At 43.0% G+C, this 13997-nt stretch overlaps 1 protein-coding gene across 2 annotated transcripts in view; it reads left to right on the forward strand.

Moving 5' to 3' along the window:
• EME1 (essential meiotic structure-specific endonuclease 1) overlaps positions 1–13670 on the forward strand; it is a 25725-nt gene extending 12055 nt beyond the window's left edge. For both annotated transcript variants that reach the window (XM_069953144.1, XM_069953146.1), the window contains exons 5-8: positions 1751–1865; positions 1952–2067; positions 2288–2477; positions 13143–13670. In XM_069953144.1, the coding sequence (XP_069809245.1) occupies positions 1751–1865; positions 1952–2067; positions 2288–2477; positions 13143–13313 (592 nt within the window). In that variant the 3' untranslated portion in view covers positions 13314–13670. The remainder of the gene's footprint in view (positions 1–1750; positions 1866–1951; positions 2068–2287; positions 2478–13142) is intronic.
• The last annotated feature ends 327 nt before the right edge of the window (positions 13671–13997 follow it).

Consider the following 13997-nt stretch of genomic DNA (forward strand, 5'->3'; position numbering starts at 1 on the left):
CATTGAGTTTGTTTAATTTATCTTGGACCATATCTATAGTAAACCAGTTCAGTACATTACATGTGTTAGCAGCACTGGCCCCACCCACCTCAGTACTGGCCCCACCCACCACAGCTCCATCCTCTTTTGTATATACAGAACTGAAGAAGCCATTAAGTAACTCAGCTCTCCTGATCACCAGTTATTAATTCCCCGTCGTAATTATTTAGGGGTCCTACATGCTCTGACCTTGGTTTTTTTGCATTAATATATTTGAAGAATTTTTTGGGGTTTCTTTTGCTTTCTATAGCTACTTGCTTTTCATTGTGAATTTTTGCTGCTTTTATTACATTTTTACAGGTTTTGTTGACTTCTTTGTAATGTTTAAATGCTACAGCTGACCCCTCTGATTTATATTTTTTGAATGCCCCTTTTTTCTCATTTATAGCCCCTCTAACCTCGGTTGTAAGCCATGTGGGATTGGATTTTAACCGTTTATATTTGTTACCCATAGGAATATATTTGGCAGTACAGTTATTTAATGTGGATTTGAAGATTTCCCATTTATTAGCTGTATCCGTATGTGACAGCAGCCGCTCCCAGTCTATGCCCTGAAGTTCTGCCCTTAACCCAGGAAAATTGGCCCTTTTAAAATTAAGAGTTTTTGCCCTCCCAACATGTTTTTCTTTTCTACACTTTAAGCTAAAAGTCACTATATTGTGGTCACTATTCCCCAGGTGTTCATGGACAGTGACATCCCCAACCAGCTCAGCGTTGTTAGAAATAACCAGATCCAACAAGGCATCACTTCTAGTTGGCTCCTCCACAAACTGGCCCAGAAAATTATCCTGCAGGAGGTTAAGAAATTCCCTCCCCTTTGTGGTTTTAGCTGAACCGTGACCCCAATCTATATCTGGGTAGTTGAGGTCCCCCATTATCACTACTGTTCCCTCCCGGGCAGCCCGCTCTATTTGTCTATTCAACTGGCCATCTACCTCCTCAGTAATGTTGGGGGGTCTATAGATTACACCAAGAATAATTTTTTCACTCTTTACCTCCTTCTGTAGTTCTACCCACAATGCTTCCACATCATCACAGTCATCGCCCACTATTGCATCTTTTACACTCACTTTAATATCATTTCTGACATACAGACATACTCCTCATCCCCTTCTGCCCACCCGGTCCCTTCTGAACAACGTAAATCCCTGAATATTGACAGCCCAGTCATGTGAGGAGTCCAGCCATGTCTCAGTCACACCAACCACATCAATGGACTCCTCCAGCACCAAGGCCTCCAGCTCCCCCATCTTGCTGGCTAGACTTCTGGCATTAGTAACCATACACTTTATATTACCATCACATTACTGCACTGAAGAGGCTGAGGAGGACGGTATGTCTCTTATCTTCCTTCTCTGCGCCGTTCCGGTTAGTTGTGTTCCCTGTCGTCCGATGAGACCATTAGGAGCACGAGGGGGGTTGTTAGGAGCACTCTCCACCCCATAACAATGTTCTGGCCGCCCTGTCTTTTTCTAATGATAATGAATGGAGCAGGCCATCCGGGGGTGGGCAGTGCTCCTAATGGTCTCACCGAACCATGGGGAACACTAGTAACTGCTCCACAAGGGCACAAGTCTCTTAACTTCCTCCTCAGCGTCCCGGGCACTGTAAGGGGCGATCAGCAGGTTCAATTCCTCTAACCTGCTGATAGTTCCCCTTTTAATGTGGAAAACATTGAACAACTTCTCACCATTCCCTTCCTTTTTGACAGAAACCAGAAGACGAAAGACAGGAAGAAGCTTCAGGAGGCCGTGCAAGGAGACAAAGGGATTAAAAGGAAACACAAGGAAGAACCTCCACAACTGAGCAGGGTGGATGTGGAGGAGGTGAGGTGCTTTTGGCTACAAATCTGTATATATTTTTTTTTCTGGTCATGCATGATGACTCATCTGTCATCTTCCCTCTCTTTCAGGCGTTGACTGTCTTACAGCTGTACACACATGTCTTTGTTTGGTTCCTGGAAACTGGAAAGGAGTTTTCAGATTTTGTCTGCATGTTTAGCAAAGCAATGGCAGAGGCTCCAATCAAGTAAAGACCCAACTCTGAGACATCTTGCAGTGTTTATCCCAACAACATCCATATCCAAGATACCTTTACACAAACTGGAATTTCTACAGCAATTCTAACCTAAACCCATTAGATTCCCCCCCACCATTCTTTATTAGCTGTCATAAGTAGAGGCATTGTGATTTGTCAGCTGCACACAGGACATGATAGCCTTTTTTTTTTTTATTTTGCTGTATTTCAGGAGGCAACGGGATAACTCATCGTTTTCTTTCTACATGGATGGTGATTGGGCAGGAGGGGTAAAAGTTGAACGCTGTGGAAGGGGTCTATTGGAGGTATGGAAGAAGCAAATACAACAGTTTAACAGAGTCAGTGTGGAGGTAGCAAGTGCCGTTGTTGCAGTCTATCCTTCTCCTCAGTTACTGGTTAAGGTTAGTAGACCTATAGACATATGAGAGCATTATAAATGTTAAAGGGGTTGTCCATGGAAAATCTTTTTCTTTCAAATCAACTGGTGTCAGAAAGTTATATAGACTTGAGATTTTTTAATAGAAGTAAATTACAAGTCTTCACATTCTTTAATATTTAATGAAAAAATAACAATTAAATTTTAATCCCCTCCATAAATAGGCTCCACCTCCCCCTAGACCTCAGTCTTTTTTTACTTCGTTGCTGTTAGCCCTAGGGGACTTTGTCCCTCCTCCGTTTTTATGCTTGTTTACCTGTTACATTCAGGTTTTCTCTCCAGGTAATGATTGCTGGGATGCCGCTGGAGCCGGTGTCCAGGTAGTATCCTGATATTTGCTTCTGCAGGTCTTAGCTTTTAAAGGGGTACTCCGGTGAAAAAAAATTAACCTACAATAGAAGGGTTAAGTCAAATTATATAACATTGCAATATACTTACATAATGGGTTCCTGCAGCTTGCTCTTCTTTTTGAAACCTGCACCACCCCACAGGAAGTTGTGCAACTGAAGTCCTCCACTTGACTGTCGACCCCCGTTTTTGGCCGCCATTTTGTGACAAATCGTCACTAACGAACTTCTCTGTCTCTCCCCATATGCCAATCATCTTCCTGGTCACCAGGTCTTCCTGGTTTCCTCTGATTGGTCAGAATCAGCCAATCAGCGCCGTCCCTGTGCACAGGCTCACTGTTCTGCTGATCATAGGAATGCCGGAAACACCCACCAGCAGGGGGCAGCATCACAGAGAGAGATAGGGAGATAAAGCATGGCTGCAGCATCTCCCTCCGTCCTGACTGGAGACTCCTCTCCTCCTGAAGCAGCTGTCAGCTGCCTGCATGGAGGAGCATCCTGTGTGGTTGGATCACCTCTGACCCCCTAGCCCTCTCCTGCCGGGACCTTGCACAGGGACAGCCACAGCTCCTTCCTCCTTCTGTGTCACTGATAAGGTGTGTGTGGGGGAGGGGGGTTGTATGCTCCCTGCTAGCTTACAGAGAAGCATAAGTGTGGAGTTTTATTCCTACAGGAGCTGTGACATAGGACTACAACTCCCAACTGGGAGTTGTAGTCTCACACTGTCTATATAGTAAGGTACCCTGTGACTGCAGCTCCTGTAGGACTGAAAAAAATCCTTATGTGTAATAGTCACCCTGCATACAGTCATAGAATTACTACCAAGTGCCCCATATTACCTTGCAGTGCCAGGCTGGATGTATATGTATACATATATGCAGTGTCAGACTGGAGAGATATAAATAGTATGTGCAGTAGCAGGTTGGATGTATATATATATATATATATATATATATATGTGTGTGTGCAGTAGCAGGCTGGAGATGGTGGTATCAGGTCTGGTATGGCAGTGTTATATATATATATATATATATATATATATATATATAACACTGCCATACCAGACCTGATACCACCATCTCCAGCCTGCTACTGCACACACACACACATATATTATATATATATATATATATATATATATATAATATATGTGTGTGTGTGTGCAGTAGCAGGCTGGAGATGGTGGTATCAGGTCTGGTATGGCAGTGTTATCCAGTCACAGTAAGGCGGTATTGGTCAGGTCTAATATGATGGTGTTATCCAGTCACAGTATGGCGGTATTGGTCAGGTCTGGTATGGCAGTGTTATCCAGTCACAGTATGGCGGTATTGGTTAGGTCTGGTGTAGCAGTGTTATCCAGTCACAGTATGGCGGTATTGGTCAGGTCTGGTGTGGCAGTGTTATCCAGTCACAGTATGGCAGTATTGGTCAGGTCTGGTATAGCGGTGTTCTTCAGTCACAGTATGGTGGTATTGGTCAGGTCTGGTATGGTGGTGTTATCCAGTCACAGTATGGCGGTATTGGTAAGGTCTGGTATGACAGTGTTATCCAGTCACAGTATGGCGGTATTGGTCAGGTCTGGTATGACAGTGTTATCAAGTCACAGTATGTTGGTATCAGGTCAGGCAGGCTCAATGAGCAGATCTCCGATAACACTGATCAATGCTATGCTTATGGCATAGCAATCATCGGTGTAGAAATCAAAGTACTGTATGTAAAAGTCCCCCAAAGGGACTTCAAATGTGTAAAAAAAAAAAAAAAGTTAAAAACACACACTACCCCAAAACCCCTCCCCCAATAAAAGTTGAAATCACCCCCCATCACATTATATAAATAAAACCTAAAAATAAACATATAATATACTGTAGCGTGCGTAATTGTCCAATCTATTAAAATATAATAAGCGTCATTGCAAACGGTGAACGGCGTACACGAAAAGAGGGAAAAAAGTGAGGATTACCGATTTAATGTTACATTATATATAAGAAAAAATTAATAAAAAGTGATCAATCTTCACAAATAGGGTATTAATAAAAACTAGAGATCATGGCGGAAAAAATGACACACCATACAGCCCAGTAGGTGAAAAACTAAAACCGTTAAGCGTCACAATAGGGCTATTTTATTAATAATTGCCAAAAAAAAGGATTTCATTAAAAAAATATATATAACATTAGAGAATCTGTGTAAACCTGTATATCGTTGTGTTCGGACTGACCTATAGAATAACGGTATCATGTTGCTTTTACCGTATAGTGCATTACGTAGACACAGGAACCCCCCAAACGTTACCATATTGCATTCTTTTTTACGATTTCACCAATTTATATCTTCATAAATAATATATTTTGGATTCCATCATACATGTTATGGTAAAATGAAAGACTCCATTACAAAGTACAACTATTCCTGTAAAAAACAAGCCCTTACATGGCCCTGTAGATAGAAAACTGAAAGTGCTAGAGCTCTTAGAAGGGAAGGAGGGAAAAACGAAAGTGCAAAGATCAAAATTTGCGCGTTCCACTGGGTCATTTTGGGCCTGGTCCTCAAAGGGTTAATGTGCAACCTTGTTTATATTTTAAGGCTACAAACACATGCCGTATCCGCAGCGAGTTTCTCGCTGCGAATACGCAGTGAAACTCGCTGCGGATCCCGGCCCTGTGCTCTCAATGGCAGACTCACAGCGGGGATGTACATCCCTGCTGCGAGTTTGTCCGCAGCCCGCCCCATTAACCCCCCCCGGCCGCTGCGGGGCAGCGCACTGATTGGCCGAGCAGGACGTACTGGGAACCGCCGAAGCAAGCAGGAGTGGGGACCCGGTGATGTATAGTCTCCAGCGGTTGGGGAGTTAACGGGGCGGGCTGCGGATGTACATCCCTGCTGCAAGTTTATCTGCCATTGAGAGCAGTTAAAAATGTGTAGAAAAAATCCAGACCATGCATGTGGCCAAAACCATGTGTCCATTTCTTCCCCAGTAGCCGGGAGGGGGGGCCCCATTGGAAAGTTTGCTATGGGGCCCAGCCATTTCTAGTTACACCCCTGTGTATGTGTGTTTGTGTGAATGATGCTGCAGTGTGTGCATACAGATAATGTGTGGGGGTGCATAGTGTATATATATGTATTTGTGTGACTGAAACTTTAGTGTTTGTGTATAGATATAGTGTGGGGACCTTTATATATGTCACATTAAAACATAAAGAGACATGTCATATAGAGACCCCAGCACTGCACCAATAAAAGACACCGGCACTGCACCAATAAAAGACACTGGCACTGCACCAATATAGAAAAATGAGAATGCTATTGTACTGCTCCAATCAATATGTATACAACACAGCAAGGTAGTGCTGGTCTATATAAGTATATATGTATCATGCAGCCTACAGACATAAAGATGTCAGAGTGCAAAAACAAGCAGGGGGAGAGAGCAAAGTATGTATATCACCAGTAACACAGAGCCCAGGATCCAATGAGCCCCAACCTGGACTGCATGTTACTGGTGATATACATACTTTGCTCTCTCCCCCGGCTTGTTTTTGCACTCTGACATCTTTATGTCTGTAGGCTGCATGATACATATATACTTATATAGGAGAGCACTACCTTGCTGTGTATACTTATATAGGAGAGCACTACCTTGCTGTATATACTTATATAGGACAGCACTACTTGCTGTGTTGTTTACACATTGATTGGAGTAGTACTATAGCATTCTCATTTTTGTATATTGGGTACTGTTCATGCTAGGGCTGGGCGATAATGGCCTAAATCAATATCGCGGTTTATCATACATGTCGACGCGGTAACGATAAGATGAACGATAATTATGACACGCCCCTTTTAAAAGCCACACCGCTTTTGAAAACCCTATTTTCCGATGGTAATACAAACGTGAATTTATTCCATATCACAATGTGCAGCAAACTTCACAAGTAATACACAACGTTTTGGCATCTCCTACACCATTTTCAAGTGGCACTTGAAAATGGCATAGGAGACGCCAAAACGTCATATATTACTTGTGAAGTTTGCTGCACATTGTGATATGGAATAAATTCACGTTTGTATTACCATCGGAGTGCTGCAGAGTATTTTTTTACTAGCTGACTTGGTCCAAGGTCTGGGATTCGTCTGCTGGCACCCACAGTTCATTTAGTGTGCTGCCTATATTGTTAGCTATATCTATCTATCTATACAGCGCATATATATATATATATATATATATATATATATATATATATATATATTATATATATATATATTATTATATATATATATTAATATATATATATATATATAATAATATATATATATATAATAATATATATATATATATATATATATATATATATATATATATATATATATATATATATAGGAGATAGATAGATAGGACTCCTATCTATTATCTACCTGTCTCCTATCTATCTCCTGTCTCTGTTTGTGTGTGCGCGATAGATAGATAGATAGATAGATAGATAGATAGGACTCCCATATCTCTCTCTTTCTACCTAATATCTGCCCCCAGTCACTGTCACATGCTGTTCTGGACCCCCCCTCTCCAGCACATACAGTTGTGGTCAGGTATAGGTCGGCACCTCCATGCTCCCCCGGCCTCTCTCTCTCCTGTACAGGAATCCTCTGCCCCCTGTCACTCAGTGCTGTAGCACATATATCTGCCGGCAGCGTCCCAGGCAGATCGACACACTGCTGCTTCCAGCACTGCCAAAAGATAACGAGGTGCCGAGGATTCCTGTGCGGGAGAGAGTGCGGTGCCCGGTGGGGGGGGAGGATGTGCCGACCTATACCTGACCCCTGCAGCCACTTCATGTAAGGGAGAGGGGAGGCAGGGCACACTGTGCAGCTTCCAGAGCCGCCCAGAAGCAGCAGCAGCTCTGAGCACGCAGCACGCCTGTGCGCAGCCTGTCCGATCTCCAGTCTTCCTCCTCAGGAAGATTAACAGAGGGGAGCAGAGGATGCGGCCGCAGGGTAAGGGGGGAGGAGGAGGGAGGGGGGAAATACCGCAGATACCGTCCTGGCAGAGTGGAGGTCGGTTAACCGACGTCAGTGACGGTATCGGTATTTTGACGGTATACCGCCCAGCCCTAGTTCATACTTTGGTTAGATGGACCGGTGGGAAGTTTGTTACATCATGGTCTCCTGGTATGTATCATGTATTTAAAGGGAACCAATCACGCTAAAAACGGCCATAAAGCTAACAAAATGTGCTGGTACATCACCCAGCACGCTTCCCAAACATAACCCTGTACCCTGCGTACCATGTACATATAAACCGCAGAGTCAGTTTAATTATCTCCTGTATGTAAATGTCCTGCTAAATAGTCATGGTGGGCGGGTGGCTTGTTCAAGTAGTCATGGTGGGCGGGTGGCTTGTTCAAGTAGTGGCGGCTTGGAAAGAACTGCATGCTGAAAGAACCCCCCCCCCCCCCCGGGTGACGTCAGCATGCAGTTCTTTTCAACACTGCCAGAGGGGCGTGATTACAGCGCCGGAGCCGGCCCAGGACCGTGACTACTTGAACAAGCCACCCGCCCACTGTGACTACTTGAACAAGCCACCTGCCCACCGTGACTACTTGAACAAGCCACCCGCCCACCATTACTACTTAGCAGGTAATTTACATACAGCGCGGGAGATAATTAAACTATCTTTGCGATTTATATGTACATGGTACGCAGGGTACAGGGTTATGTTTGGGAAGCGTGCTGGGTCATGTACCAACACGTTTCCTTAGCTCTATGGCTGTTTTTAGCGTGATTGGTTCCCTTTAATGTTTTTGCTTGCTGTGTACTATTTTCTATAAAGATTTTTTAGGTATTGCATTTATTTGTGCCATGCTGGTGTTTCCGTATACTGAGCCCCCACAGAACTATGTATTCCGGTCTCCCAAAAAGCATCCAGTATTCAGTACACCTAGAATACTCAAAATACAACAGCTGCAGGCACTAGAACTCCCAGCATTTATTGACAGCACACAATCCTAAGGATATGATGTGAGATGTAGTATATTTGAATGGACAATCCTCTGATAATTGCTGGTGCTGTATATAGATTTATTGATGGATCTTCATGGCTCATGGTTGTGACAAACTGCAGCCACTAGAAGCCTCTACACAGCCATCAATTGTTAAAGGATTGTCGTCTCTAGAACTACAACTCCCAGCATACCCTCATAGCTGAATAAGTGTAAGGCATTCTGAGAGCAGTAGTTCAACTAGTTGTGGACACAGATCAATCCAGCATAAAATCAGGTCAGCATGTTACTTCTCAATGGTTCTTCATTGGTGGGCACCAATGGGATCATTTTCCCTGGTGGGCCCCAAGTAGCACAGTCGAACAATGGATAGATAGATATTTGGATAAGAGATATAGCATCCCAGCCTCTTGGTGGCTCTGTAGGGGTGGGGGATTTCACTACAGGCTTCCCTGTCACCCCCTCTGTGACTCCCCATCTAGTGTGGCTCCTCAGATGGCACAGCCACAACTCCCAGTATGCCATGGTGACATTACATGATGGGAGTTGTAGTTAAAGGGGTATTCCCCTCATAATAAAAAAAAATTAAATGCTAGACAACCTTGCCAGTCATACTCACCAAGTCCCTCTGAGCATTTTGAGCCATCTCACTCCTCTTTATGTGCTGACATTCTTGTTTTTGCACTTTTTTGTAAATGTTTGTATACAGCTAACATGGTGCCCGCTGGGAAACTACATTTCCCATCATGCATTGCAGCGCTGTCATTGGTCCATGTGTGTCCCGCCCTCTCCTCACTCATTATACAACAAGTTGGACAGTCCTGCACATTATCGGCATCTTCCCGAACCACACACTCCCAGACACAAGTGACAGGCAGCATCTGCAGCATCTCCCCGAACAATTGCCCCCTCCCGGCTGCCCGCACCCCCTTCACCTTCCAGGGACAGAAGTGACAGGCGGCATCAGCAGCTCTGATGCTGCCTATCACTTCTGTCCCAGGAAGGTGGGGGGGAGGGGGCGGGGAGATGCTGCAGATGCCGCCATGCTTCTTCATTTTATTAACTAATAAAAGTTTTGATGGGAACACCCCTTTAACTCCCATCTTGTACTGTCACTACAACATGAAGATGGGCCTTGTAGTTATGCAACCAGGAGAGCTCAACCAGGAGAGCTGGTTGCATAACTACAAGCCCCATCCTCATGTTGTGGTGACAGTATAAGATGGGAGTTGTAGTTCTGCAACCTGGAGCTGTTGAACTTGCATAGCTACAAGCCCCATTCTAATGTTGCGGGGAAAATACCTGATGGTAGTTGTAGTTTTCATACTTGGAGCCCTCCCGATTGCATAACTACAGCTACCATCATGTACCATCACCACAATATGAGGATGGGGCTTTTAGTTATGCAACCAGGAGAGCTCCAAGTTGGAACAATACAACTCCCATAGAGTATTTAGCCAAAACATGACCATGGGTGTTCTGCAACTTGGAGCTCTCCTGGTTACATAGCTACGATCCCCATCCTTATCTTGTGTTGATGGTACATGATGGTAGTTGTAGTTATGCAACCAGGAGAGCTCCAAGTTGCAGAACTACAACACCCATGGTCATGTTTTGGCTAAATACTCTATGGGAGTTGTATTGTTCCAACTTGGAGTTCTCCTGGTTGCATAACTAAAAGCCCCATCCTCATATTGTGGTGATGGTACATGATGGTAGCTGTAGTTATGCAATCGGGAGAGCTTCAAGTTGCAGAACTACAACTCCCATTTTGTACAACGTTGTATTTACAACATTACTATGTCAGCAGGGGTTTGTTTGCTTTTCAGGACACACTTCACACACAAAGTATGTTGCTTAGCCACAGGATTGGCAGTTGGTCATGTGGTAGGGCAGTGAGGAGAAACAGAGGGGACCATAGAGAGGCCAGGGGACTCCTAGAGCGTCTTGACAGCCAGAGGGGAATATAGAGAGTCAGACTGGAGCTCATGCACTGGAGATGTTGATGAAACAGGAAGTAGATACGTTTTTTACTGAATCTATGCTGGTGAATGGGGGCTGCAAAGGGGAGTTTAAAAAAAATAAACACAACAAGACAAAGTGATGACGCATCGTACAGATGTATGAATAAATTTGTTTTTTTCCATGATCACCGAAGTATTCCTTTAAGTTTTTCTTACCTAGTGCATCTTGGAACGCACTCTGCGTGTCACCCGAGCCACTGCGGCGTCAGCATGATGTCACTTTCGGGGGCCGGGAACGGCGCGCGCTCTCTGCACGCCGGATTAGCTGTGTGTTCAAGGCAGAAGGTAAGCTGTTGCTACCTCTAGGTCTGGCTGTTTTCCACTGGAAGGATTTTCTGTGGCTCATCCGGATCTAATAGAAATCATCTGAGTGCAAAGTGCTGTGATCTCTCTTCTTTATACTTAGAGTCACTGTCGTATTTTTTTTTTTTTGCAGAAATCAATAGTCCAGGCGATTTTAAGAAACTTTGTAATTGGGTTTATTAGCCAAATCTGCCATTATCTGCATGTAAAAAGCCTTTTCCCAGGTCCCCGCCCCTCCTTCCTCTTTTTCATCCACTCTGAAAAATCTGAAAATTGTGACTTGTTGCAGGAGTCGTACCCTGTCTGTTCTAGGGAGAGGGGAGGGGGGAGGAGGAAGGAGGGAGTTAGCCGGCAGCAGAAAGCAGATAACAGAGGATTCGGAGCTGGGTGACAGCTGTAATCTGAGCTCAGACAGGTCACTGGTGATGGTCACAGGAGATATCAGGTGAGGGATTTGTAGATTAACTCTTTGTTGTCCTGTTTTGGTCTTTTCTTTCAGTACTGTGATTGATGAAGTTAAGTAACATCCTCTTCCTCTGAAACCTCTTCATCTTCTACTGAAGATGAGAAAGAATTATTCAAGGGGTATTTCACAGCTGATAGAATTTACAAGCTCTGCAAAGCTGTGCAAGATGAAATACACCCTGTGGAAATAAAAGAGGATAAGGGTTCGTCCTCAAAAAAGCCTAGGGCTTTTTCTGTGGGAAAGACTTCATTAAGGGACGTAAGGGAAGCTAAAATGATTATGTTAATTTGTTTTCCCTGAGACCCATTGGCATCACAAGACTCCCTCCCTGTGTTTTATGTTTCTTTATAATCAGACTGAGGTCTAGGGGGAGGTGGAGCCTAGTTATACCTCATGGAGGAGGGGATTAAAATTTATTTTTTCATTAAATATTCCTTCGTCCCAGGGGCTCGCAGGGGCGAATTTACCCCATATGTTGTGATGCCAATGAGTCTCAGGGAAAACAAACTAACACAATAATTTTAGCTTATTTTCATGACACAGTGATCTCTGCTGACATCTCTGGCCAAGACAGGAGCTGTCCAGAGCAGGAGAGGTTTTCTATGGGGATTCATAGAAAACCAAGACAGAGTTCCTGTCTTGGTCAGAGATGTCAGCAGAGTGCTCTGTGTCAGACTTAAAATAAGACATTTCCTGCATGACATATTGGAGCTAATAAGTATGGGAAGACTTGAGATTTTTTAATAGAAGTAAATTTCAAATCTATATAACTTTCTGACACCAGTTGATTTTAAAGAAAAAAAATTTGTCTGGACAACCCCTTTATCCTTCATACAATTGGCTGAGGAGTATGTTTTTGTGTTTTCTTTCCTTTCATTTTACTATAAAATGTACAGTGACATGGGGAAAAAAAATATTCTGGAAGTAAGAGTGTAAAAAAACAAAACAAATGCAATCTTATCTTCATGAGGTCAGGTATAGCAACACCCAATTTATATAGCTTTAGCAATACCAAATGTTTACTTTTGTTTAAAAAAAAAATAGATACATTTTTAAAAAATTGCAAGAGGGCAATTAGTATTTTTATTAGGGGAGGGATTTAATTATTTCTTTTTTTACAAAATAAAAGGATTTTAAAAATATATTTTTGCAGCCTGCTTAGCAAGGGGGTGTAGCTTTATTGAAAGGGGGTATGGCTTAAATGTGCTATATTTAGGTGAATGTTTTTGGCATATAACTTTTTAGCTGTGTGAGCCAGTTATAAATCTGGCATGTCTAGGCTATGAATTAGTCAGTTTTTCTGTTGCATGCAGTATTTCTATAATGATACATTCTTTTAGTTCTGAGGTACTATATATTGCTAGGAGAGAGACATATATCCTATTGTGAGAATGGCTTCTTCTTGTAGGAGTATTTGTCACATCTACCTAGTAATTCGTTTTTGGATCTTGTGAGAACTTTCTGGATGTAATTTGTAAAAGTGGCTTTCTATCGCAGGCTTATCATCGCTGTAAGACAGATGCAGAGAGACACAATCTTTTAAGTGATATCCTTGTGCGGCGCGGTGAAGGTGTTACCTCTACCTCCAGACGTGTGGGCCCTGAACTGTCCAAACGCATCTATCTGCAGCTTATGTCTTCAGAACCAGAAATATCACTTGACATATAATGAAACATGAGGATATTTGTGACTTATGTGGAGCTTCCATTTTTTATATTTTCATTCATTTCTATGAGATTCTGTACATTGCTTTATGTTCACTGAATTCTGAAATATATTTTTTGATCAAATTCATTTACTGGTTTAGGATCCCCATAAGCCATGAACTCTGATTGTTACCAAGAACTCTGCATCTTATATCTTTATATTTTTCATTATCTACATGTGGAAGAAAGTGTAGACCAATAATATAAAATCTGACCACTTCTTGATGGAATTTTCTATTGACTTTCTAACAAATGTTTTTTCCTGAGGAATGTACCTGCAGACGATCTTTACTGTGGAAACAAGAAATGTTAAATATTAGCAGATTTCATTGAATTTCTTGCATATTTTCATCTGTAGAAATCTACTGTGCCCCATATAATAACATTTATCACTTGTGTGAACACTGGCCTTAATGATCCAGCACCTATGCAGTGTTCAGACGGGTGATGAATGGGAAAAATCCTGCCCAGGGCATTCCTTATGGTATAGAGGGTGGGGGGGAGGGACGGAGAGGCTGTGCAAGGCTAGGGCACACACACACACTAGAGACCATGCCAATTTGACACAGGGCTGCAAGTTTAAAAGTTTTTTTTAGAACATTAACCAGATTGTGGGTACAGAGTCTCTTTAATAGGTTTTATTAAG

This window comes from Dendropsophus ebraccatus, chromosome 14 (genome assembly GCF_027789765.1).
Source record: "Dendropsophus ebraccatus isolate aDenEbr1 chromosome 14, aDenEbr1.pat, whole genome shotgun sequence".
In the NCBI taxonomy this organism is placed as follows: domain Eukaryota; kingdom Metazoa; phylum Chordata; class Amphibia; order Anura; family Hylidae; genus Dendropsophus; species Dendropsophus ebraccatus.